Source organism: Mustela erminea, chromosome 6, assembly GCF_009829155.1.
Source record: "Mustela erminea isolate mMusErm1 chromosome 6, mMusErm1.Pri, whole genome shotgun sequence".
NCBI lineage: Eukaryota > Metazoa > Chordata > Mammalia > Carnivora > Mustelidae > Mustela > Mustela erminea.
In genome coordinates, this window is record NC_045619.1 from 92,964,428 (window position 1) to 92,992,131 (window position 27,704).

The following is a 27,704-nucleotide window of genomic DNA, read 5'->3' on the forward strand; positions in this document are numbered from 1 at the left end:
TTTTTTAATAGGTAGGATGTGAGCAACTTTACCACAACCAGACTAGTTACTACTTAAGAATATCACTGAACAAAACTGTCAGGAGTAAGCCTAAACAAAGATAGAAAAGAAGGGGGAAAAATGGAGGAAGAAAGGAAGTGAGTAAGAGAGAAGAGGGAGACTAGAGAAAAGGAAAGAAGTCAGGGACAGTGGAAGGTTGCCTTAAAGTGTAAGTCTCTTACTCTCATTCTTAATTTTTTATCTAATTTCACCTCTAACTGATACCTTTAGTAGCTAGGTAGGAACCTGAGATTCTGTTCTATAAGAAAAATAGCTCTTTTGTTTTAATATATCAGCTTAAGCGAGTAAGGATTTCCCCTTTTTCTATATTCTTTATAGATGCTACTATATTATAGTTGTTATGTATGTAGTATATATTTATGAGAGAGTGGATACTGGATCTTGCAGAAATTCTTACATAATCTTACACATTGCTATCCAGGAACTAGATGGAATTTTCTCCTTCAGAGAAAGACATACCATATGATTTCACTCATGTGGAATTTAAGAAGCAAACCAGATGAATATAGGGGAAGGGAAGGAAAAGAAGATAACATATAAACAGAGGTATTTATTTGACAGAGAGAGAGCATAGCAGGGCGAGTAGCAGGCAGAGGGAGAAAGAGAAGCAGCAGGCTCCCCTCTAAGCAAGGAGCCCGATGTGGGGCTTGATCCCAGGATCTGGGATCATGACCTGAGCTGAAAGCAGATGCTTAACCAACTTAGCCACCCAGATGCCCCAAGAGACTCTCTTTTTTTTTTTTTTTTTTAAGATTTTATTTATTTATTTGACAGACACAGCAACACATGCAGGGGGAGTAGGAGAGAGAGAAGCAGACTTTCTGCTGAGCAGGGAGCCCGATGTGGGGGTCGATCCCAGGATCTTGGGATCATGACCTGAGCTGAAGGCAGACGCTTGACAGCTGAGCCACCCAGGTGCCCCAAGCCCCAAGAGACTCTTAACTCTAGGAAACAAACACGGTTGCTAGAGGAAAGGTAGATGAGGGGATGGGGTAACTGGGTAATGGGCATTAAGGAGGGCATGTGATGAGCGCTGGGTATTATATGTAACTGATGATCACTAAATTCTACCCTTGAAACTAATAATACAGTTATGTTAACTAAATTGAATTTAAATAAACAATTTAAACAAGAATTTTGTCCTCCTTTTTTGGAGAACTTACCCTTTGTTTATACAGTTGACCCTTGAACAGTGCCAGTGTTGGGGATACCGAACCCCTGTGCATTCGGAAGTTCAGATATGGCCTTTGACTCTCCCAAAACTTAACTACTAATAGCCTACTGTTGACCAGAAGCCTTACCAATAGCATAAACTGTTGATTAATACATATTTTGTATGTTATATGTATTATATGCTGTATTCTCACCGTAAAGTTAGAGAAAAGAAAATGTTTTTAAGAATATCATAAGGAGGAGCGCCTGGGTGGCTCAGTGGGTTAAAGCCTCTGCATTCCGCTCTGGTCATGATCTCAGGGTCCTGGGATCGAGCTCCGCATCGGGCTCTCTGCTCTGCTGGGAGCCTGCTTCCCCTCTCCTCTGCCTGCCTCTCTGCCTACTTGTGATCTCTCTCTCTCTGTCAAATAAATACATCTTAAAAAAAAAAAAAAGAATATCATAAGGAAGAAAAAAGACATTTACAGTACTGTACTGTATCAAAAAAACTCTGCATGTAAGTGGACCCTCACAGTTCAAACCAGTTGTTTAAGGATCAGATGTAATTGGTTTTGGTATTTAGTGCTCAATTTAGCAGCAAGTCTTCACCTTCACTCCTTATCTCAAATCTCTGCCCCATTCCAATTATAGTTTAAGATCTTGAGTTTGATAAAGTGGGTTAACACTTTTCCTAAGAATTAGTTTTGTTCAGATCACTGTCTTTTTGAGACTTAAAGTGTTTTAGGAAGTAGAAGATCATGGATCCAGGACTTAGGCTATATAGACTCAAGTGTTTTAATATTCTATCCTACTTTTTTTTTAAGATTTTATTTATTCACTTGAGAGCTAGTGAGCACAAGCAGGGATTGGAGAGAGGGGCAGACTCCTCACTGAGGTGGGAGCCTGGCAGAGGGCTGGATCCCCAGGACCCTGGGATCTTGAGCTGAGTGGAAGGCGGACTGAGCTACCAGGTACCCCAATAGTCTATCAGTATGTAGGGTTTGTTTGTTTGTTTGTTTTAGATTTTATTTATTTATTTGGGGCAGGGAGAGAGAGTGGACAGGTAGGGGAAGCTGCAGAGAGAGAGAGGAAGAAGCAGACTCCCAACTCAGCAGGGAGCCTGACACCGGCTTAATCCCCAAACTCTGGGATCATGACCCGAGCTGACCAACTGAGCCACCCAGGCACCCCTAGTATGTCAGATTTTTAAGAGACTTTTTAAAATTTGTTTATTTTAAAGTAATTGTGGGGCATCTGGCTGGCTCAGTCAGAAGAGCATCTGACTCTTGATCTTGATGTCTCGGTTCAAGCCCCACATTGGGTTTGGAGATTACTAAAAATATAAACTTAAGAAAAAATATCTGCCCCTAAATGGGGCCCAAACTGAAGACCTGAGATCAAGAGCTGGATATTTAGGGTGCCTGGGTGTCTCAGTTGGTTGAGCATCTGCCTTTGGCTCAGGTCGTGATCTCCGGGTCCTGGGATTGAGCCCTTCGTCAGGCTCCCTGCTCAGTGGGGAGTCTGCTTCTCCCTTTCCCTCTGCCCCTCTGCTTGTCCTCTCTTACTGTTTCTTTCAAATGAATAATAAAATAAAATAAATTAAAAAAAAAAAAGAGCTGGATGCTCTACTGACTGAGCCAGTCAGGTGTCCCAACTTTTATTTGGTTTTAAATATATAATAGATGTTTGGACTTGGTATAAAACAAAAGTTTCAGCAGAGGCTGCTGGGAAGATGGTGGAGTAGAAGGACCCTGGCTCACCTCCTGCCATGTGGCAACCTAGAGAACACACTCATTGGCATAAATAACCCAGAAAATGACCTGAACAGAGTCTGGCAGAACAGACTCTCTGCAGCCAGACATAGAGAAGAGGCCATAGTGAAACAGATCACCCCCTCAGATTGCTCCTGACAAGATCCCATCAGAACAGTGCCACAAGCCTGGAGGTGTGCGCACAGCCTAGACAAGGGTCAGCGTCACTCCAAAGTGAGTCCTGCTCCAGGGAGAGGGGAAGATAGCCACACACCAGTCTGACTGTGACCCCAGCAGTGGGTTAGGGGCAGACAGCTGGTCTGACTGCAGGACCCCCACCCCTGACCAATAAAAGCTTCTTAGAGAACAACACAGGGAAAGTGCCTGCAGTTTAGTGCTACTTCATCTCTGACAAATACCTGGTCTTACTGAACTCAAGCCCAAGGCTACCTGGGACCAACCCACTAACACCACCGGCGCCAGACTCTGCCTGCAACAGGCAAAGAGAGCCATTGCACACTGAACCGAAGTCAAATACATCCCAGCCACAATAGGAGTGTGCACAAACACATAAAGAGATAACCCTGAAGCACCATTTTCTGGTGAAAAGGAGACATTGCACTGCAGGGCACTACAGGACCTCTTTATAAAGCCACTGTTTTCAAGTGTGGGAGATGTAACTGACTTTCCTAACACAGAGAAACAGATGCAGCAATAGACAAAATGAGAAGACAGAGGGATATGTCCCAAATGAAAGAGCAGAACAAAATCACAGCAAGAGACCTAAACAAAATGGAGACAAGTAATATGTCTGATAGTGAATTTAAAGTAATGCTCATGAAGATACTTAGTAGAATTGAGAAAGGATTATGGGACCTCCATGAGATCCTTCACCAAGAAACAGGAGATCTAAAAAAGAACCAATTAGAAATAATGAACTCATTAAATGAAAATAAAAATAGACCACCTGGAATAAATAGCAAACAAGAGGAAGTAGAAGAACAGATCAGCAACCTAGAGGACAGAGTAATGGAAAGTAATCAAGCTCAACAGATGAGGGGGGTGGGATACAAAATCAGAATAGGCCCAGGGAACTCAGTGACACTGTCAAGCATAATAGTCATAATATAGGGATCCCAGAAGGAGAAGGGAGCAAGAAGGCAGATTTATTTTAAGAGATAATAGCTGAAAACTTCCGTAATCTGGGGGAGGAAAGAGAAATCCAGATCCAGGAGGCACAGAGAGCCCCCAACAAAACCAATCCAGAAAGGTCTGCACCAAGATACAAATAAGCTGGCCAAAAGTAGTGATAAAGAGAGAATTTTAAAGGCAGCAAGAGAAAAGAAAGCAGTGACATACAAGGGAAACCCCATAAAGCTATCAGTGGGTTTTTCAGCAGAAATTTTTCAGGCCAGAAGGGAGCAGCATGATATATTCAAAGTGCTGAAAGGAAAAAATCTGCAGCCAAGAATACTCTATTCAGCAAGGCTTTCATTCAGAATATAAGGTGAGAGAGAGTTTCCCAGACAAACAGAATTCAAAGGAATTCATGACCAGGGACAAAACCAGCCACATCCCTATTACACTTGATGCCATTGGCTTGTGGGTCCCAAGTTCACAGTCCAGCCACTCTCCTGCCCGAGTCAGCATGCACGGCCTGCCACCTGCTCAATGCCAAGTCAGCACGCCCTCACCTCAGAATGACAAGGGCTCAAACGGACACTCTTCTCAAATTCCAGCCACTGTTCTCAAGTTTGTGCACAAAAATAGGCATAATTATAACAGCGGAATGAAGCAACCCAAACAGTGACACTAATTCTGTGGAATATATAATGGATAAAAGGAGTGTGCTAGGCTGAGAACATCTCCAAAAGGCACATTAAAGAACAATACATACAGCATGATTCTGGTTGGTAAAAGAAACAAATCCGGGAGAAATAAGACAAAACCAGAGAGGGAGACAAACCTAAGACACTCTTTTTTTTTTTTTTTAAGATTTTATTTATTTATTTGACAGAGAGATCACAAGTAGGCAGAGAGGCAGGCAGAGAGAGAGGGAAGCAGACTCCATGCAGGGCAGAGAGCCCAAAGTGGGGCTCGATCCCAGGACCCTGGGATCATGACCTGAGCCGAAGGCAGAGGCTTTAACCCACTGAGGCACCCAGGCACCCCCATAAAACACTCTTAATCATAGGAAACAAACTAAGGGTTTGGGAGTGGAGGGGTGGGGGTAACTGGGTGATGAGCATTAAGGAGGACACTGATGGAATGAGCACTGGGTATTTCTTTTTTTAAAGATTTTATTTATTTATTTATTTGACAGAAAGATAGCAAGAGAGAGCATAAGCAAGAGAAGCTGCAGGCAGAGGGAGAGGGGAAGCAGGTTCCCCACTGAGCAGGAAGCCTGATTCGGGACTTGATCCCAGGACTCTAGGATCATGATCTGAGCCAAAGGCAGACACCTAACGACTGAGACATCCAGGTGCCCCTGAGCCCTGGGTACTATGTAAGACTGATGAATTACTGAACTCTACCTCTGAAGCTAATAATACACTATATGTTAATTAATTGAATTTAAACTTAAAAAAAAAAAAAGAGCCCCCTTGGGGTGTCTGGGTGGCTCAGTGGGTTAAAGCCTCTGCCTTCGGCTCAGGTCATGATCTCAAGGTCTTGGGATTGATCCCTGCATTGGGCTCTCTACTCAGCAGGGAAGCCTGCTTCCCTTCCTCTCTCTCTTCCTGGCTCTCTGCCTACTTGTGATCTCTATATGTCAAATAAATAAATAAAAATCTTTGAAAATTAAAAATTAAAAAAATAATAATAAATAAAAATCTTTTTAAAAAATAAATAAATTTATTTTAAAAACCCTCCCCATAAAACAAACCCCCCAAAACCCAAAATGTTCAAATGGGTATTAAAGAAATACAGAAAAAGACTGTGTTTTCATCCCATCCTCCATATACCTAGTTCCTTTCTAGTAGCCATAATTATTAACTGTTTCTCTTCTATCTTTTTAGAGATACTTGTATGAATATTTTTTTTTTTAAAGATTTTATTTATTTATTTGAGAGAGAAACAGTGAGAGAGAGCATGAGCGAGGAGAAGGTCAGAGAGCGAAGCAGACTCCCCATGGAGCTGGGAGCCTGATGCGGGACTCGATCCCGGGACCCCGGGATCATGACCTGAGCCGAAGGCAGTCGTCCAACCAACTGAGCCACCCAGGCGTCCCTACTTGTATGAATATTACATTAGACTTTGTGACATCTTTGTGACTTGTAAAAAGCAAGCTAGAACAAGGTTAAGGGGGGCGCCTGGGTGGCTCAGTGGGTTAAGCCGCTGCCTTCGGCTCAGGTCATGATCTCAGGGTCCTGGGATCGAGTCCCGCATCAAGCTCTCTGCTCAGCGGGGAGCCTGCTTCCCTCTCTCTCTCTCTCTGCCTGCCTCTCCATCTACTTGTGATTTCTCTCTGTCAAATAAATAAATAAAATCTTAAAAAAAAAAAAAGAACAAGGTTAAGGACTTGATATACCTGATGTATTACAGACTGGTTGTATATGTACATTTTATTTTGATTTGGAAATAGACTAGGCACACGTACCTTTCATATCATTGGGTGGCCAGTTCCTTCAGGTGTGTGGTATTGCCAGTATTTATTGTTTGGTGAGTCAAAAGTATTTCTGTAATGAAAAAAAGTTCTATAATGAACAGAGGAGCAGAATCTTTTCATGACTTTGAGTCTTAGTAAGACCAGATCCCCAGTATTCTTTGGGTATTCTGGGTGTTCCTTGATCAGGTACTGTGAGGGTGGAAAAGACGAGTGCTGGTGTTTCCTGATTTCCTGTGGGTTTATTTGATTTATTTCTGGCTAATATGAAATTGGGTCAAATGATGACTATATGGCAAATGATGAGGCAGGGTAAAACGGACTATTGGCCGGCGTTCTCTTTTCCTGTCTTTTCTCTGTCTGAAAAAGCCATATTGTGGCAGAGCCAGATACACTTCTCTTTGAGCCACGGAGATCCAACAATGCTGCTATTCTGGCTCACTTTGCAGTTCCTTCCCAGGCTGTATACTCTCCTGAACAGAGATGATGCACCAGCTAAGCTGAATAGTGGAGGCGTTGGGTAATGCAGAATAACACTCAGTGGGGGCTGAGTTGTGTTCCACACCTATTCTCCCCAAGCAGCTGGCTGTCATGTTCTGACTTCAGCTGCTTAACCCTTAAAGATCCCTCTATCACCCTGAGAAGTTATTAAGCCCTTTGCTGTGTGTTTCCTGGTACATATGACGTATTGCCACACTGACATGTACCCACAAACTGGTGACATGGTTGGTTATTACTTGGGTTGCAGGCATGGGCTTGTGCTCCTTAAAACCAATGTGTCTAAAGGGGTCTGCCCACCACAGAACCGCCCATATACTTCAGTTGAGGGCTCTGGCTCTAGTTGGTTTCTGTAAGCACCAGTCTATATAAGAGATTTTCCTCTAGCGTATTTGAGTCTTAGTTCAAATACCTTTGTTCCTTAAATGTTCTACACTGACTAGACATTACGAGTTGCCTGGGAACTTAGAACTGTTCTCATTCCAGAAGGAGAGAAACAGAGGATATAAGGTCATGTAAAAGGCAGCTTTATGTGTTTACTCAGCTGTTTGCACTGGTTTGGATTCTTTTAGTATTTGGGTTTTCTGTACCTTGGTTCTGTAAATGAAAAGCAAAGTGATATCACAGAGGGAGTGGTGAAATAAGACTGAGACTCAGTTTCTGAGTGTCAGAGAATAACACGTCCCCTGTTCGACCTCATAGAGTTGTCAGGAAGATCAAATGAAATCGTTAAGTGTGAAAGGATTTAAGACACTATTAAAGTTTAGACAAATTGATAGAGAACAGAATTCTGTGTTAAATTGCGTCTTGAGGATTTTTGCACAGTGAGAAGGTTTTTTATTCAGTTTTAAAGAAAGCAGAGTTTCTCAAGAGCTTCTGACACAAATCTTCCACCCAAGCCTTCAAGGTAGAATGGTTGGTTCATCATTCAGGGTCCCAAAAGGAAATAGATGGCATGTCCAAATTGAGTAATTTGAGAAAAATTTAATAAAGAGACTATTTACAAAGGGGTTTAAGGAAACCAGTGAGAGAGAACAGAGTACCCTATGGCCAGCAATTACAGAGCCTATATTACCTCATTACCTCTAGATCTAATAAAGGAAAATACTGAGAGAGATTATCTCAGGATCTGAGAGTAGCTGTATGGAAAGTACTGTGGGCTTCAGTAGTACGCAGCCAAATCATGGTGCTTTGGCAGGAGCTAGGGAAATAAATACTCTGATCTCATTCTCCCTCTACTCTTTGATCTGCTACTGGTGTACATCTGGTTAGCCAAATCCAGCTGGAAGCCAGAAGGCAAGGAAGCCTGTGCATGTACTCTATATGGTCAGCTTCCTGGTACACAAAGCAAGTTTGGTAAGAGTGGTGAGTAGATCTGGAAAGGCAAATGGATTCCTGGGCAGCATGCTGTAGTATATGCTTAACTGTGGATTCTGTAGTTACTGTGGCTGAGGGTTTTTAAATATCAGTCGTATACTTGAGACCCAATCTGAGCACCACCTTATATTATGTATAAACATAAATAACTCCCTGGAGGCCGTATGGTTTGTGCACTTTACTGTTACCATCTTGGTATTCAAGGGATCCAGGAAACAGATTGCTGTTATAATGGTGAGAGCCATGAAAGAGGAGGAGGAGATGAGCTGGAGATGGTGTCAGGGTTACTTGAGTTAAGAGGAAATAGTAGGAAGTGCTGAGTCAGCTTTTAAAACCAGCTATGGTAGACACATGGTATGTGTTCTCTGGTTCAGGCTCTGCATTTTCCAGAAATGCCTTTTTGTTTTGTTTTGCTGTTAATATTGTTAATGCTTATTTTTCTAGAAAAGGGGGAATGTAGGAAATATCCCTCTTTTTTTAAGCTTTTTAAAATTAATACGTATTATTTGTTTCAAGGGTAGAGGTCTGTGATTCATCAGTCTTACACAATTCACAGCATATCACAACACATCACAACCATAGCACATACCCTCCCCAGTGTCCATCACCCAGCCGTGCTTTCCCTCCCATGCCCCTCCCCTCCTACAACCCTCAGTTTGTTTCCTGAGATTAGGAGTCTCTTATGGTTTGTCTTTTTCTCTGGATGGTCTTGTTTCATTTTTCCCTCCCTTCCCCTATGATTCTCTGTCTTGTTTCTCATATTCCTCATATCAGTGAGAGCATATGATTATTGTCTTTCTCTGATTGACTTATTTCGCTTAGCGTAGTACCCTCTAGATCCATCCATGTCATTGCAAATGGCAAGATTTGGGTTTTTTTATGGCTGTTTAATATTCCATTGTATATATATACACCACAACTTCTTTACCATTCATCTGTTGATGGACATCTAGGCTCTTTCCATACTTTGGGTGTTGTGGACATTGCTGCTATAAACATTGGGGTGTATGTGCCCCTTTTGGATCACTACATTTGTATCTTTAGGGTAAATACCCAGTAGTCAGTTGCTGGGTCATAGGGTATCTCTATTTTCAACTTTTTGAGGAACCTCCATACTGTTTTCCAGAGTGGCTGCACCAGCTTGCATTCCCAACAACAGTGTAGAAGGATTCCCTTTTCTCCGTATCCTTGCCAACACCTGTTGTTTCCTGACTTGTTAATTTTAGCCATTCTGACTGGTGTGAGGTGGTATCTCACTGTGGTTTTGATTTGTATTTCCCTGATGCTGAGTGATGCTGAGCACTTTTTCATGTGTTGATCATCTGGATATGTCTTCTTTGGAAAAATGTCTCTTCATGTCTTCTGCCCACTTCTTGATTGGAAAAGCTCTTTTTTTTTTTTTTTTTTTAATAAAGTAATCTCCACACCCAACATGGGATTGGAACTCACAATGCTGAGATCAAAAGTCACATGGTCTTTCAACTGAGCCAGCCAGACAGAAGTATCCCTTTCTTGCTCTGATATGATTAATGGTTGTTTTATATTTCTACTTGAATTTCAAGAAAATATAGTAATCTTAGAACTTTTCTATCTAGAAATGAAGTAGGCTGATGCCAACCTAAGCTGAATTCTGTGCTAGTTCATGCTAGCCTGTGGCTGTCTAATATCTTAAGATGTTTTTAGTGGTTGGAATGCCCTCTTCTCCCCACCCATTCCTATCACATTTTTTAAAAAGATATTATTTATTTATTTGACAGAGAGAGACACAGCAAGAGAGGGAACACAAGCAAGGGGAGTGGGAGAGGGAGAGGTGGACTTCCTGCCAAGCAGGGAGCCTGATTTGGGACTTGATCCCAGCACTCTGGGATCATGACCTGAGCCAAACGCAAATGATTAAACAACTGAGCCACCCAAGCTCCCACTAATCTACTTTCCTTTTTTTTTTTTTTAAAGGTTTGTTTTTTGTGTTTTTGTTTTTGTTTTTTTTTTTAATTTGACAGGTGGAGATCACAAGCAGAGAGGCAGGCAGAGAGAGAGGAGGGGAAGCAGGCTCCCTGCTGAGCAGAGAGCCCGATGCAGGGCTCGATCCCAGGACTCTGAAATCATGAAGGCAGAGGCTTCAACCCACTGAGCCACCCAGGCGCCCCTAATCTACTTTCTATCTCTATAGACTTTGCCTGTTCTAGACATTTCATGTGAATCCAGTCATACAATATGTGCTCTTTTGTGACTGACTTCTTTCACTGTGTGTTTTGAAGTTTCATCAATGTTATTCCCACACTGCTGGTGGGAACATAAAATGATAACATCTGGTTTGAATAGTAGCTGAATAGTAATTTTCTGTATGAATATACAACACTTCATCCATTCATCAGTTGATAGACATTTGGATTGATTCCACTTTGGGCTATTATAAAAAGCCAAAAGAAATTTGTACAGGTTTTGTGTGGGCATAGGTTTTTAGTTCTCCCGGGTCCATCCTTAGGAGTGGAATTGCTGGGTCATATGATAACTGTGTTTAACAATTTTAGGAACTGTCAAACTGTTTTTCAAACCAGATGTTATCATTTTATGTTCCCACCAGCAGTGTAGAAGGATTCCAGATTCTTCACATTCTTGCCAGCCTTGTTATTTTTAATTATAGATAACATCCAGGTTACGTTTGGTTAAAACCATAATGTTTTTATTATACCCATCCTAGTGGTTATGAAGTGGTAACTCATTCTGATTTTGATTTGCCTTTCCCTATGGCTCTCCATTAAAAGGTTAATATCCTACACATCCTTCAAGATATAGCCGGTTTTTTTGAGAAACCTTTCTCTCAGGAATTAAGAGTCCTTTCTTTTGTACGCTTATACAGTTTTGCTTGGATCCCCATTAGCACACTTATTTCATTCTGGTAGTTATCTAGATTGTAAGCTCTGGTTTGTGAATTCCTTAATGGCTCCTTGTGGGTGTGTGTTTGAATTTATTATGAAATATTTCACTCCTACTCTCACGCATTTGTGAGTCCCCATCGCGTCACATAGGGCTTGCACATAGTTGGTGTTAAGACATTTTTTTTAAAGATTTTATTTATTTATTTGACAGACAAGAGATTACAAGTAGGCAGAGAGACAGGCTCCCCGCCAAGCAGAAAGCCCAATGCGGGGCTCCATCCCAGGACTCTGGGATCATGACTGGAGCCGAAGGCAGAGGCTTTAACCCACCAAGCCACCCAGGTGCCCCGGTATTCAGACATTTACTGAATGACTCAAATAGTGCAAAGGGTCTCATGAGTGATTATTAAGAGGTCTGTTATTTCTCAGGGAAAGTGGGCTTTCTCTTGTTAGGATGTATTATGATGAAACCAGGGGAATAATGTATTTTAGACAAAAATGTTCAGATATGGGGACACCTGGCTGGCTCAGTCAGGAGAGCATGTGGCTCTTGATCTTGGAGTCGTGAGTCCGAGACCCATGTGTGGAGTAACATTTACTTAAAAAAAAAAGAAAAGGATTTTTTTGAAAAGTTCATATATGAGGGTGCTGGGTAGCTCAGTCGTTAAGCGTCTGCCTTCGGCTCAGGTCATGATCCCAGGGTCCTGGGATCAAGCCCCACATCATGTTCCCTCCTTGGTGGGAAGCCTACTTCTCCCTCTCCAGTTCCCCCTGATTGTGTTCCCTCTCGCTGTCTCTCTCTCTGTCAAATAAATAAATAAAATCTTAAAAAAAAATAAGTTCATATGTGTTGTATGTCCAAGAGACCACTGGCTCCAGGAATATGTTGCCTAGATCATCCATATTCATGTTGCAATAGGAATTTTGATGTCAGGCCACTGGATATTATATTTGTGAGATTGTTTTTAGGGGTTTATTAAAATGATACATAATGAGCAAATTCCCTGAGTTTGTTTTAGCAAATATATTTCATGCCTGTATACTATATACCAGGAATTTAGCTAGCTTGGAAATAGACGTGGGATGGGGTTTTCTCCGGCCCTGATGGTAATAAATAAAGCTAAGGGCCCAGGATGGGGATGACCTTGATGGCAAATGAATGGATCCAGGATTTTTGAATTTTATTAAACCATGCAAAATGAACACTTGATCAGAATCTAATTTTCAGAATAAAGGTAATGTTTTATTACATTATAATTTAATTAATAAGTAGCTTATATGACTGGATCATTCTTTTAAGGAGCTGATGAAAACTTAGTGATTGGAAAGTTGGCATTGTATCATCTCTACCGTTACGCTCTCTTGAAGGAGAACAAGAGGAAGAACACTGTCGTGTCTCCTAGTTTCCTCTAACTCAGCAAGACAGGAAACATAAAATTCCTGCTGCAGCAAGAAGGGAGTTTGATTTTTTTTCTTCTGGATGGAGATGAAGGAGTTACACATTTCTGTATCTGGATCCTACCAGTCCTTCCCCTGGTATTTATCCCCAGGTATTCTTCTGGGATGTATCACAGTGTATTTTCTGCACATCGTTTAAACACTCCCCCACCAATCTTTAGGCTTTTTCCTATGTCCCTTCATGTCTCATATCTCCTAATAGTCTCACCACCTCTGGTCTCCCACCTCTCTGAACCAGCTTTGATGATGTAGCTGAGATCCGTGGCATCCTTTCTCTGTTCATAAACCCACTTATGTTTCCCATTCATTTCCAGAATTAAATCTCCTTCCGAAGAACACTGATACCTGTACTCTTCTACTGGATAACTTTACATATCCCTTTGATCCATAATATGCTATCATCCTTTATTTCTGAAGGCAGATTTAATAATCTCAGGCATCTAAGATTCTAGGCCGAATATGAGGGCCCTTGTTTAGAGAGTTCACATCTTGGAATTACAGGGCATTGGACAGTTCCAAGTCCTGTTCTCTCTCTCTCTCTCTCTCTCTCTCTCTCTCTCTTTTTAAGATTTTATTTATTTATTTGAGAGGGAGAGAGCATGCATTTGTGTGCATGTGAGCAAGGAAAGGGCAAAGAGAAAGGGAGAAGACTCCACACTGAGCAGGGAGCCCGAAACGGGCCTGGATCCCAGGACCCAGAGATCATGACCTGAGCTGAAGGCAGATACTTAACCAACTAAGCCACCCACGTGCCCCTCCCAGTCCTGTTCTCAATGGCCACTAATCCAAATGACTTCAGGGGTTCCATCTACATGAATATGAGCCAAGGTTATACATAAAATCCTGCCAGTTTTTCTTTTTCTTCTAGGAGCAAAACAAAGCTACATGTCATTCAAAGGAATGTAGTTAACAGATAGATGCTATAATCGATTTCTGTCCCTTCCTGAAAAGAACCTCATGTAGTAATAACTCAGCCATTTCCTCTTCTCTAATAACCCTATCTGTGTTCCTTACATGAAAATGACATTTTTTAGGACAAAGTGATGAAAAGCATATTAGCTTTAAGATTTAGAGTCTGCTTTGGTTTATGAAATCTACCATAATACAGGATGATTAAAAGAATATCTTGCTCTTCAATTTCTAGCCTTAGGCCCTGGCAGAGGACCAGTGACCTCAGAGAACCATTTCGGTAGGCACTAAGAAAGACAATACTTCCCTATCCTTCCCTCCCCCCATAAGAATATCTCATTTCTCTATACCATTGTGCATACTCCTCTTTTCTCTCTTACATACATAGATAAACATGGATTTTTAGTTTACATTTGTTATTATGTCTGTCCAAATATTTTCTTTTGTGAAGCCAGATAGGCTTTACTTAGGGGCTTCCTTGATTGATTGATTGATTGATTGATTAATACTCTTTCTCCTTGGAGCCAAACCTATGTGGCATTTGCAGAAGCTACATAGGAATATCAAGAGATAGAAGGGGTTATTTTGAATCATATCTTTTTTCCTAGGAATTTTTCTGGCCTTGCAATAAGTTTATTATCAACTAAGTTAATTTTTAAGTTAATAGCTAAGACCTTAGTATTAAAGCCAAGGTTATAGCTATGTAGCAAACCAGTAATGTCTTTTCAGTATATCTCTTTCCTCAGTAAAGCTTGTGTTCTTGTTTGGACAGTCCTGGCGTCTTTGATACTTTCTCTTAGAGATGTTCTCTTACACTGGGAAAGGGGCTAGATAAACTCAGGCAAATGGTCTCATGCTACTGGAGATGCTTTTTCTGCCACTGTTGTAGTTCATGTCATCATGATCATTTGTCATCATCATCATCACCCCAGGCCTAGAATCTCCTATTCAGGAGGAAAATTTTGGCTTTCTCAGCCAAGGGTAAATAATAGTAATTCCTTGGAGACAAGAAAAGACATATACTACTGAATGATCTTTAGCAGTAATCTTCTTATTCTGACCTTGGGAACAATCATGATTAGAATACAGGTCACAGTCTTGAATGTACTTTAAATCAGGTGGTACAATTAGGATAGTAATGATAATGGAGGGGCCTGAGCCCTCTAGTATTTGCATTATTATTTTTAAAGATTTCATTTATTATTTGGCAGAGGGAGAGAACACAAGCAGGGGGAGCAGTAGAAGGAGAGGGAGAAGCAGGCTCAGTAGCAAGCCTGATGATATGGGGCTGGATCCCAGGACCCTGGGATCATGATCTGAGCCATCTGAGCCACCCAGGTGCCCCAGTATTTGATTGTTATTGTAGATCTAGTAATTCAATGGAGATTTCAATGTCATTTTTTAAAAGATTACTTATTTATTTATCTGAGATAGAGAAAGAGAGTGAGCATGAGTTGGGGGGAGGAGCAGAGGCTGAGGGAGAAGCAGACTCCCCTCTGAGCAGAGGTGGGGAGCCTGATCCTAGGAGCCTAAGATCATGACCTGAGCCAAAGGCAGACGCTTGACAGACCGAGCCATCCAAGCGCCCCTTCAGTGTCATTATTTTTTTTTTTTTTTTTTTTTAAAGGATTTATTTATTTATTTGACAGACCGAAATCACAAGTAGGCAGAGAAGCAGGCAGAGAAAGAGAGAGGAGGAAGCAGGCTCCCTGCTGAGCAGAGAGCCCGATGCGGGACTCGATCCCGGGACCCCGAGATCATGACCTGAGCCGAAGGCAGCGGCTTAACCCACTGAGCCACCCAGTAGTGTCATTCTTAAAATGAGTACTGCCATTTCCAGAGCTGAATGTATGACTTGTAGGTTTATTTGCCCTATTTTTGTCTTGTCTAAAAGTTGCTTAAAAATACACACATGACAAAAAAAAAAAAAAATACACACATGCCCCATGCACCATCCTGCCCTTATTGACTGTATCATGTGACTGTCACCACCATCACATGGCTAATCATTATCACCACCGTCACATGGATTGTTCTATATGGGAAATCCTAGTACAAGTTCTGGCAAAGAGAAGGGGGACAGGGATGGGAACTGGAACTGGTGTGTGAGAGCCGTAGTAGATCAGGAGTCTTTGAGCCCTCTCAGAATATGGTCTTGGGTCTCTTCTTTGCTGCAGTATAGGGCCAAGAGATAAAGTGTGTTTGTGCAAGTGGGTGCACATTTTTTATTGTGTATAGTGATAAGAAAATTCCTACTTCAACATATTTTAGCCCAAGCAAAGATTTTAAAGTTTGCTCAAGGTCAGGGGCATAAAATAGAAGAGGCATATTTCACATTAATTAAGATTTTTTGAGGGGGAAGATTTTCCTCTCTTTGATATTCATGTTTCTCTTTTTCTTCTGTTAGTACTGCTTGTCCTCAACACCACCACCAAAGAGAGAGGGAGGAGAAACCTGGAGATGAAACTAGCATTGAGAGGGAAGTAATTCCAAATAGATTAATATTATAAAGTGCTTTGAGCCTAGGGAGAACTTGAATATGAGTGTGGTATAGTAAAATGCATTATATTATAGGTAACTATGCAGATTTAGAGTATTATGAACCCAAAATAAATGTAAACACCAAAAGCCTGATTAGAATATAAGGATTTAAAATATCCATGAGGAATTGATCCATATTCCAGCCAACTTGGTATTTGCCTCTAATGGAAGTACCTTAAAAATATAGCAGACTCTGGTTGTCTGTCCTGCTATCAGTAGTGAAAGATAAGGGATGCTTGGTCCCAAATCTTGGGTTTCCTTGACCATAATGTATCTATTGTTCACTCAGTTAAACTTTTCAAAATTTGTAACTTAGGACTAAATCCCTATTAGTATGGTAACAAATTTTAGTTTTTACCGGTAATTAGTATTTTTACATGGTCATTAGTATTTCATTTTATTTGTCTAAGTTTACAGAAATGTTTAAGCTCCTGCAGGGATTTGGCATTTCTCATATTCTACAGTGTTTTGAATCATCTATGTTAAACTTATTTATACTTTCATGATTTGATAAAGTTTTATTATTTTGCCTTCATCATTTTTATATCTTTTAAGGTTTTTAAATTATTTATTTATTGGAGGGAGAGAGACGGAGATCGTGAAAGAGGACAGGAGCAGAAAGGAGAGGGAGAAGCAGGCCACCCACGGAGCAGGGAGCCTGATGAGGGACTTGGTCCCGGGACTCCAGGATCATGACCTGAGCTGAAGGCAGTCGCTTAACCAACTGAGCCATCAGGTGCCCTCGTCATCATCATTTAAAAAAAATATATTTTATTTATTTATTTGACAGAGATCACAAGTAGGCAGAGAGGCAGGCAGAGAGAGAGGAGGAAGCAGGCTCCCTGCAGAGCAGAGGGCCCGATGCGGGGCTCTACCCCAGGACCCTGGGATCATGACCTGAGCCGGAGACAGAGGCTTTAACCCACTGAGCCACCCAGGCGCCCCTCATCATCATCATTTTTAAATAGAACTTAGATTTTATTAGCCCTGTCTCATTACATAGGTTACTTAAGAGGCATACACTGTTCTCCAGTATCAGTAGGATAAAAGCATTCTAAAAAAAAAAGTGCCTTTTTCCAAAATCTTTAACAAGCTGATTTTGGCCTCTCTTTATTCATGAAAGAGAGGTAAGATAGTTACATGTGTTCTTATTCTATGGCAGAGAGGAATTCCTTTAGTTTGTTTTGGTTTTACTCTCTATTGAGTTCATTGCTGTTAAGTTTGGAATCATTCTTTCCAAGAAGCCAGGATCTTCCTCACTTTCTGGTATCTATAGGTATAATCTTCTGACCTTCTATTCCTCCTGTCTCTCTGCAGCCATATGTGTCATTGTCTCAGCAGATGGCACCACCTAGTCCCAGCAACAGTACCCCGAACAACAGCAGTGGGAGCAATGGAAATGACCAGTTGAGCAAAACCAACCTCTATATCCGGGGATTGCAACCAGGCACTACTGACCAGGACCTTGTCAAATTGTGCCAGTCGTAAGTTGGGGAACATGTGGGTAGGCTTCGAGGGCTAGTAAGGATTTGGTGATACTGGCTTCTTGCCAGATACTCATGTCCTGAAATGCAGTCCTATTTCTCACAAGATTTCTTAGCAGTCCCTCTTAAAGAAATTCTACCTGCTACTAATATATAAAACCTTTATATGTTACTCTGAGGGAAGTCAGGATGGGACTGGCCTTTGGAGCCTAGTGTGACTGTTTCCAGTGTGCTCCCAGAATTGATGGTCTTTGTGGAAAGAGTATTGTCCTTATGCCTCAAATAGCAATACTCAATGTCCTGGGACACCTGGGTAGCTCAGTCACTTAAGTGTCTGCCTTAGGCTTAGGTCATGATCCCAAGGGTCCTGGGATCAAGTCCCACATCAGGCTCCTAGTTCAGCAGAGAGCCTGCTTCCCCCTCTGCCTGCTGCTCCTTTCCCTTACTTGTGCTCTCTCTGATAAACAAACAAACAAAATCTTTTAAAAAATGCTCAATGTCCCTAGAGATACTGATTAGAAGGCAGTAGGGATAGAAAAAAGTGGAACTAGCCAATTGAATTATATATTGAGGAGAGTTTCTGCTGATAGAGATAATCCCAGTGACCCGGAGGAGCTCTCGAATTAGTGGATAAAGGAGAAGGTGGAGAAAGAGGCTGTCGCTCAGCATCTCCCCGCTACAGACCTCTAGGGGTTCTTCACAGTAGATTTGAGTCATGAGGTAGAGAGAATTACTGTGGAATTAGTCCCGTTGGGAATGGTGGAAAAATGGCAAGAGTCCAAAGATGCCAGCTCAGTTCCACTGGGTAGAAAAATGTGTGTGTGTGTTTCTTTTTTAAGATTTTATTTATTTATTTGACACAGAGAGAGACAGTGAGAGAGGGAACACAAGCAGGGGTGGGCAGAGGGAGAAGCATGCTTCCCACTGAGCAGGGAACGGGATTCGGGACTCAATCCCAGAACTCTGGGATCATGACCTGAACTGAAGGCAGCTGCCTAACGACTGAGCCTCCCAGGTGCCCCAGAAAAATACGTGTTTCGAATGATACATTTGGGGGGATGCTTAGAGGAAGAAGTCTGGGAGTGGGGAGGGAGAAAATTGAGTTTGGGTAAATGAATGGTGGAAAGAAATAGAAACCTTAGACTGTGTAATTACCATCTTTTAAAACTTTTTATTGATATGTAACAAATGTATAGAAAAGTGCACAAATCATAAATGTATATACAGCAGTGATGTCTCAAAGTGAACAGACCCTCCTAAGAGTCCCTGGTAACCATATCAAGAAATAGAACATTACTAGCTCTTCTGAAGCCCATCTCTCAGTTTCTACCCCCTACACCCAAGCAATCTACCGTTTGGATTCTAAATAATTGGTTGGTGTGGTTTGCTTGTACTTCATGGAAAGACAGTGCTAGAGCGTACATGCCCTTCTGTGTCTGGCTTCTTTTTGCTCAGTGTTATTTGTGAGATTCCTCTACATCATTGCACGTCACAAAATTTTGATTATTCTTACTGCTTTCTAGAATTCGGTCAGGTCACCTGAGCGGCTCAATCGTTAGGCGCCTTGGCATCCTGGGATCGAGCCCCACATCAGGCTCCTTGCTCAGCAGGAAGCCTGCTTCTCCCACTTTGTGTTCCCTCTCTCGATATGTCTCTCTCTGTCAAATAAATAAATAGAATCTTTTAAAAATTCCCTTAATAGGATTATACTATAGTTTATTTATCCATTCTGTTGCTGGACATTTTAATTGTTTCCAGTTTGTGACTATTGTCAATACGAATAATGCTGCCATGAACTTGTACATGGCTTCTCGTACATATGTGTACACATTTGTGTTGGGTATATACTTAGGAATAAGATTGCTGAGTCACAGGATATCCATATGTTCAGCTTGTGTAGATATTACTAAATGATTTTCTGAAGTGGTCAAACTAATCCAGACTCCCACAGCAGTATATGTAAATTCCAACTGTTCCAAATCCTGGAAAGGCAGAACATTCTGCCCCCCAAAATGTAGTTGTGGGAGTTATCAGAGGTATTTTATAAGTCCCTTATTCTTCTGAGGTTTGGTCCATGCAAATCACATGGACTTTGCTAGTGCTGGGCTGCACAGACTCCATCTCTAAACATTAGGCATTAGTGTAAAACTGGTTTCTTTACCTCAGCTCACCTTGCTAGAAAAGTATTTCAATGGAAGTGAGGGGACTTAGTCTAGGACTAGTAATTTTTGAGAGAAATGGGAATTGGCAGAAATGTTGGTTGATGAGGCAGAAGACTCTCATGTGTCTAGTTCCTTGATTTCTACACCCTGTGTTTCTTGTACTAAATATAATGGGCTACAAAAATTCTCTCACTCCATGAGACAGACAGAAACTCATTTCTACTTCACTATGCTTTTAGACTTTCATTTTGCTCTTCCCATCAGCTGCCTTACCTTTGAGTCTATCTGAAGAGATAAGAGTAGTCAAGGTCATGATGTGGGCTAGAAACCAGGACCCCGATAGGGGACTACAGAGAAGTAGAAATGAGGCAGGGAAAGACTAGGTGGTAGATGAACTATGACAAAAAAGGAGACTGAGAAGAGAGAAGGCTGGAACCCTTATGGCTGCTCTTGAGCATCCTGGAACTGGAACCTCTCTAAGAAGGTTCTTACCATGCATAGAGGGACTTCCTGTTTGGGGCCAGTTGTGTCTCCAGGTTGGAGAGGAAGTGAATGTTGCTGGATGCTAAACTCTGCTGGGCAGGCCAGAGAGGCATGGATTCTGGGACTGGAACCCCTCATTCTCTTCTGCGGAGGAAGCAGCAGCAACCCAGCTGTTGCCAGTTGCCATGGAAACTCTGGGCTCTAAGTCTCACCCTGCTCAGACCACATCAAGCTCCACCTTGGTGCCCCGGTAAGGGCAGCAGCATGCATGTTCTCCCGCTGCTCTCATACCTCCTTTCTCTTGCCTACATCCGGGGAAGAATCCAAAAGGTGACCCTGGAGGGCTAGAGTCACCACATTGATCCCCACCACCTTTGTAATGTGTTTCTTTTTTCTTTTTTTTTTTTTTTTAAGATTTTATATATTCATTTGACAGGCAGTGAGGCAGGCAGAGAGAGAGGAGAAAGCAGGCTCCCTGCTGAGCAGAGAGCCCAGTGCAGCGCTCTATGCGGGGCTCGATGCAGGGCTCGATTCGGGGTTCCATCCTAGGACCCTGAGATCATGACCTGAGCCAAAGGTGGAGGCCTAACCCACTGAGCCACCCAGGTGCCCCTCTTGTAATGTGTTTTTTCCCCAGCCTCCAGACCACTGCTTGGCTTAGCCTGTCTAATCTGTTGGGTGACAGAAGCCCCACCAAAAAAGTCCATGAGAGGCTGCCAAGGAGCAAAACAAATATATCAATCATCATATGTTCTTTAAGGGTAAAAGGGGGAAAAAAAACCACAACACTTGTTGGGGTATTGGTCTCGTATTCAGTCCCTGCCAGCTGTTTTCACTTAAATCCTGTACTTCTGATTCTATTAGTGATTTCTGTCCTGAATCTTTAATATTTTCACCTTCCTAGAGAAGAATGTAGAGACTTCTTTCTAGTGGAACGCCTCTAGTATAGTCCTGACCTGTGGTACTGCCCTGCTCAAGTTCGGGGAAATCCACATGACTCTGCTGCCAAAGTATACATTTCAGAAAGTTGACAAACATGATTCCTACAAATATAGGTAAACACATGCTCAAGATTTATTTCATTCTTTAATAAGGGAACCAATAGGATGGTAAAATGGGTTCAAAGAGCACTTGAAGGATTGAGTGTAGGTACTGAAGAAAGAATGTTAGAATAGGATTGCTAGGTTATATACAAAACTGGTTCATCTCCTACAGGACATTATAAAACAGTAATCTTTGGGATTTTCTTTTCTACTGGACGGAAATTATTGGCATCAGAGCACTGGGTGGCTCAGTTGGTTGATCCTCCAACTCTTTTTTTTTAAAGATTTTATTTATTTATTTGACAGACAGAGATCACAAGTAGGTAGAGAGGCAGAGAGAGAGGAGGAAGCAGGCTCCCTGTGGAGCAGAAAGAGTCCGATGTAGGGCTAGATCCCAGGACCCTGAGATCATGACCTGAGCCAAAGGCAGAGGCTTTAACCCACTGAGCCACCCAGGCGCCCCGATTCTCTAACTCTTGATTTTGGCTCAGGTCATGGTCTCAGGGTCATGGGATCAAGCCCACAATGGGCTCTTTGCTCACCACGGAATCTGCCCGTCCCTCTCCCTCTGCTCCCCTCCCCCAAATAAATAAAACCTTCTTTAAGAATTAAAAAAAACAACAACTTGCATTTCTCCTGGACAAAATATACAAGTTAATGTGTATCTTCGCAAGGTCTGGATTCTATTGGTAGTAAATATAGAAACATTCCCCCTAGATAATGAAATATATCTTTCATTTCAATATATATATCATGATATATATATATCATTTCAAGAAGGAGCTTGCTTCTTCCTCCTTTCTCTCTGACTGCCTGTCTGCCTACTTGTGAGCTCTCTGTCAAATAAATAAAATCTTTTTTTTTTTAAGATTTTTTTTTATTTATTTATTTGACAGACAGAGATCACAAGTAGGCAGAGACACAGGCAGAGAGGAGGCAGAGAGGGGGAAGCAGGCCCCCTGCTGAGCAGAGAGCCCGATGCGGGGCTCGATCCCAGGACCCTGAGATCATGACCTGAGCCGAAGGCAGAGGATTAACCCACTGAGCCACCCAGGCGCCCCAAATAAATAAAATCTTTAAAAAAAAAAAGAAATATATTTCAAATAGGCCTTTGAGATAGTGTTCCAGAATGACATTGAAAGAATGCGCAATCTTCATTTTGTCTTATTGTTACGTTTTGGGCAATTTTCCTTACACTGTTGTTGTACCTGGTCTTATACCCATTCATCTCCCTAACATGCTTAGGTCTTGACAGTGAGAAATAGAAGTCTTAGACTAAAGCAAAGCAGGAGAGAGAACCACTTGCATTAAGGTTGAGGTTCCTTGAATATAATAATTTATATATATGTATATATATTATATACATGTAATAACAAAAACAATAACAATAATAATGACATTAAGAACATTAAGAACTTCTAAGTGTTTACCAAGTGGTGGACATTAGTGCCTTATATTCATGAATTCTTTTCATATTCCCAATGATCCGGTCTCTACAGATGACGAGACTGAGGCCCCGGAAAGTGAAATGACTTGTCCACGATGGTGGATAGCTACAAAGTAGCAGAACCAGGGTTTGAACAGTTTGACACAGGTTAACCTTTGCCCAGGGGTGGGGAACAGGGTGTCAGAGAAGAGAAATGTCTACAGGTTTTCCTAGGAGGAATGGTGTTTCTCCAAAAGAAAATAATTATCAAGGATTATAGTTAGTCTGCAAGGAACTCCAGGGCCAGAGCTCTGCCCGTACGCACTCTATGTGGACACCACCAAGCTTCGTTCCAGAAGATATTAGTCTCTTTCCAACTCACACCTGAGTCTTAGTTGGGGAAGAAGAGAGAAATGTGTTGTTATCGTAAAGAATTATAGTTACCTTATTTCTTGTAGGCACCTTTGGAGACTAGATTTTGTATGATAAGTATGACATTTTAAATTCATTTCTTCTTGTTTTTGTTAAGGTTTAAGTGGGAACAGTTGTGAAGAAAGGGCATGGACTCGTCCAGATATCTCAGTGTCTGTCCTGTTCCAAATCCTTGCCCCTACATTATCACTTAGCCTTTTCTTTTCCCTCAGATATGGCAAGATTGTCTCCACTAAGGCCATCCTGGACAAGAGCACGAACAAATGCAAAGGTGAGGGAACAGTTGTCTTGGGTGATGGAGAGTGACTTCGAGGGAGGCTGCGCCTTGCCTCTGCTCTACTGCTCTGTGCTCCTAGGACCCAGTGCCAGGGAGGAGTCTCTGAGGTTTTAAGGCTTTAAAGACTAGTAGATATTTAGGTTGTTCGGAGACCAGACAGCTGGAGCTGAAAACGCTCTTCTGGGGACCCAGTGCTAGAAGCCTGCACAGAGTGAGTTCCTTGGGCTTATTTTGGACTTCATGTTTCCAAGAAGCTTCCCCAGACTGGAGGGTGGGTGTGGGTAGATAAGATATTTCTACTTAGTAAACCCTTGTAAATGCCTTGTGGTGGTGACAGTGGTGGGGTGTTCTGGTGGGTCTTACTTTGTAAGGATGAATAGCTTTTCGAGGTTTTGAGCAGCTCTGGGAGGGGATGAAGAGAGGAAGGATGGAAAGGAGATCTTTGGGGCGGGGTGGGGCTTCTGTCAGGCGGCTGGCTGTCTGGTCTGCAGCAGAGAGGCCCTATTCCCAACACGCCTAGCATTCCTGGGAAGTGGCTAGAAAGCAGGGAAGTGTTCTGTTAGGAGTGGGGCCTGCGGACTGTTAAAAGAGCCTCTTTTCTGAAACCTCTCATTTCTTAGTGGGGAGGGCAAAGGCAGGAATTTCACAAGGACTTTGTTGCCCTTGGCATTCTTAGCCGTAAAACAGACCAAATATCCGAGGGTTTGAAGAGCACACGGATAACCACCTGAAACCTCTTAATTTCTCTCTCTCCCTACCACTTCTGTTCCATGGATCCTAACTCTTCCTCTGTCTCCTGAAAAGCCTGGGCCTCCCACCTCCCTCACACCCCACCCTGCTGTTTCCCTGTTCCAGGCTATGGCTTTGTGGACTTCGACAGTCCTTCAGCAGCGCAGAAAGCTGTTGCGGCGCTGAAAGCCAGTGGTGTACAGGCACAGATGGCGAAGGTGAGCCTTCTGCCCCACGTCTGTTCCTCAGAGGGGTGTTGGTTAGCAGAAGTCAAGTTCTAGGGCTTCCATAGGGCCTAAGGCCATGAATTTGATGGGCACAGGCTATCTGTTGTACTTTTTGACTCTATCTGGCCAAAGACAGGCTGGGCCAGGGTCCCACTGAGCACCCCTTGGCTGCCAGAGGAAGTTCTTCAAACTCTGTGGCGGTAGCTCTGGAGACTCTGTTCCTCTCATCAGATAGTATAACATAAGCAGGTGAGAGGGTCAAAAGGCTTCCCTTTCTCTTGCTGTTTCCCCATTTCCACCCTGGCCCACTTCCCTACCAGGCAGCTTGTGGTGGTTTTGCAACATTCTCTGAAGAAGCCAGTTGTGCAACTCAGAAGTTCAGAGCCTCTGGCTGCCTCTTTGGGGGTGGAGGGAGGTAGAGTAGGAGAGTTGTTAGGGGTGGGGGAGAGGGAAGCCACAGCAAGGACGGAAACTGTCCCTCCTTGTCACATCTCCTTGGAGCTTTTCTTTTAATCCAAACTACTAGAAAACTCGAGGCTTTTCTGTCCCTCTTTGGAGGTGGGATTGCCCCCATCACCTTCTGGAAATCAGTGTGATTACTCTGTAGAGCTGATGAGGCAGGCCTGCCCACTCCCCTTCGCTGTCTGGTGGAAGAGACACCAAGCCCTGAGGGGTGAAGTTGCCGGTGACCCACTGTCTGCGGCAGGGACTGCTTCAGTTTTTAAAAATACAGCTCTGGGAAGTTACTGCCATTTTGCACATTCTGCCCCCTAGAGGGGCTTTTCTTTCTGGAGAAGAGCCCTCTGACAGTGGAATTCAGGAGCTTTCAGAGTTCTATGAGACTAGAGCTCTCTGGCCTACACGGCAACCCAGTGACTCTACATCTGGCCCCGGGCGCACCCCCAGCACATTGCCTTCCCTTTCCCCTTCTCCCTCTTCCTGCTCTCTCTCCACTGGGGAACGAACTGGCATTCCTACCCAGAGGATTCTGCTGCGACCGGAAGAAGAGGGAGGGGGATTACTTAAAACAGTCCGGCAGGGGAGCAGCGAAGTCCTGGGAATCCAGCCTCCAGCCCCGGAATAGGCTGTTGGCGGCGAGGGAGGAGCACTGGTCTGCCTGGTTCTTAAAGAGACAGCCAGAACTTCATCAGCGGGCTTGTAAAGCACTAGAGATACTAAGTCTGCTTTTTTTTTTTTTCTCTTTTTCTTTTTCGCCTGGACTCAACATAGAGTCCATGGTAGTGGGACTAGGTGTTATAAATAGTTAATATTCCTTTTGTTTATGTGGGCCGCTTCCTACCATGTCTTTTCTGAAATGAGGGCTGCCAAGGGTGGGGGAGGGATAAGAAATGTGAGCTTCATTTTCTCACTTTTTCCCCACAGCAACAGGAGCAGGACCCTACAAATTTATACATATCAAACCTTCCACTCTCAATGGATGAGCAAGAACTGGAGGGGATGCTGAAGCCCTTTGGCCAGGTTATCTCCACTCGAATCCTCCGAGATACCAGTGGGACCAGCAGAGGGGTTGGCTTTGCAAGGTGAGGGACGCCAGAATGGGAAAGGATGAGGTTAATGAAGAATGTCCCTAAAAAAAAAAAGTCCTTTAGAAGGTCACCCAAAAAAATCTGTGGCCCCTCCCTCAAGGGGCCAAACTAAAGTACTTGACAGTGAATCAGAAGTACATTTAAACTGTAGGTCATGGGGCACCTGGGTGGCTAAATCATTACGCTTCTGCCTTCAGCTCAGGTGGTAATCCCAGGGTCCTCAGATTGAGCCCTGCATTGGGCTCCTCGATGTTCCGCCTGCTTCTTTCTCCCTTTCCCTCTCTTGCTCCCCCTGCAAGTATTACCCCTCTCACTTTCTCTCTCTGTCAAATAAATAAATAAAATCTTTTTAAAAAATAAACAGTAGGGGCACCTGTGTGGCTTAGTGGGTTAAAGCCTCTGCCTGGCTCAGGTCATGATCTCAAGGTCCTGGGATGGAGCTCCGCAATGCATGGGGTTCTCTGCTCAGCAGGAAGCCTTCCCCCCCCACCCCATCCCCCCACCCCCCGCCTACTCGTGATTTCTGTCTGTCAAATAAGTAAAATCTTTAAACAAATAAAAATTTTTAAAAAAATGAACTATAGGTCACAATACTTAAAGACCCATTTGCCCTCAGTTCTTTATCCTTTCCCCACCATTTCTTGCAACTCTAGCATTTGTTCCTTTGATCCAAACCCAAGCAGAATAAACTAATTTTGTATCCTTTTATGTAACCAGAGTCTTCACTGTGAAGAGATTTGCCCAGGGTCCCCTAGCAGTGGGTAGTAGAACAGCCCCTAATCCTCTGGCTTCAAGATCAGTGGGATGAAGTAAGAGCTTTGGTCTTCCTTTTCAGTTCTGTTGACACTTAGATTCTGGAACTAACCCTGCCACTAACTGCCCCTGTGATATCAGACTTTCCTAAGCCTTGGTTTACTCTGTGAAGTGGAGAGTGACAGAGATGAGTGGTTTTCCTCAGGTGTTCCTTAGAGCCCTGGAGTTCAGAGCTTACCTGTCACTGTAGGGCTTTGGCTTCTCCCAGCCCATTGAAGAAATGTTTTTGCCTTTATTTTAAGATTTTGTTTGAAAGGAGATTCTGTTGCTTTTTCTGAAAGCTTGAAAGTTTGAAAAACGATTGGAGTATGTGAACTGAAGGTCGCATTTTGTTTTATACCTTGTCTGTTGCAGGAGCACTCCTTTACTCTGGAGTGTTTCTCCATGTCTTGCTAACAAGGAATGGGGAGGGTCTCTTCCCTAGCCAGCTCAGTCTGGGGAGCACCACCTGCTGGCAATCCCAAGTATAACTAAAAGAAAGTTCCTAGGCTAGTGCTCATCAAACTGTTTTTGCTCCCACACTTTTTTTTTTTTTTTTAATTCAGTTAACATATAGTATATTATTAGTTCCGGGGATAGACTTCTGTGATTCATCAGTCTTGTAAATACCCAGTGCTGGGTGCCTGGGTGGCTCAGTGAGTTAGGTATCGGGCTCTCTGCTCTGCAGGGAGCCTGCTTCCCCCCTTCTCTCTGCCTACTTGTGATCTTTCTCTCTGTGTCAAATAAATAAAATTTTTTTTAAAAATTATTAAATATGCAGTGCTCATTACATAATGTGCCTTTCTTAATGCCCAGGCCCCCGCTACCCCATCCCCTGCCTCCCCTCCAGCAACCCTCCGTTTGTTTCCTATT

General features: G+C 42.8%; 1 protein-coding gene across 7 annotated transcripts in view; it reads left to right on the forward strand.

Moving 5' to 3' along the window:
- The window catches only part of RBMS2 (RNA binding motif single stranded interacting protein 2), a 74,519-nt gene that overhangs the window by 33,540 nt on the left and 13,275 nt on the right, over positions 1 to 27,704 (forward strand). For 2 of the 7 annotated variants that reach the window (XM_032348684.1, XM_032348682.1), the window contains 5 exons: positions 1,239 to 1,298; positions 17,547 to 17,713; positions 23,472 to 23,530; positions 24,392 to 24,483; positions 25,876 to 26,033. In XM_032348684.1, the coding sequence (XP_032204575.1) occupies positions 1,239 to 1,298; positions 17,547 to 17,713; positions 23,472 to 23,530; positions 24,392 to 24,483; positions 25,876 to 26,033 (536 nt within the window). Of the gene's footprint in view, positions 1 to 1,216; positions 1,299 to 17,546; positions 17,714 to 23,471; positions 23,531 to 24,391; positions 24,484 to 25,875; positions 26,034 to 27,704 lie in introns of all 7 variants that reach the window. The other 5 variants (XM_032348689.1, XM_032348685.1, XM_032348686.1 and 2 more) reach the window with 3 other exon arrangements.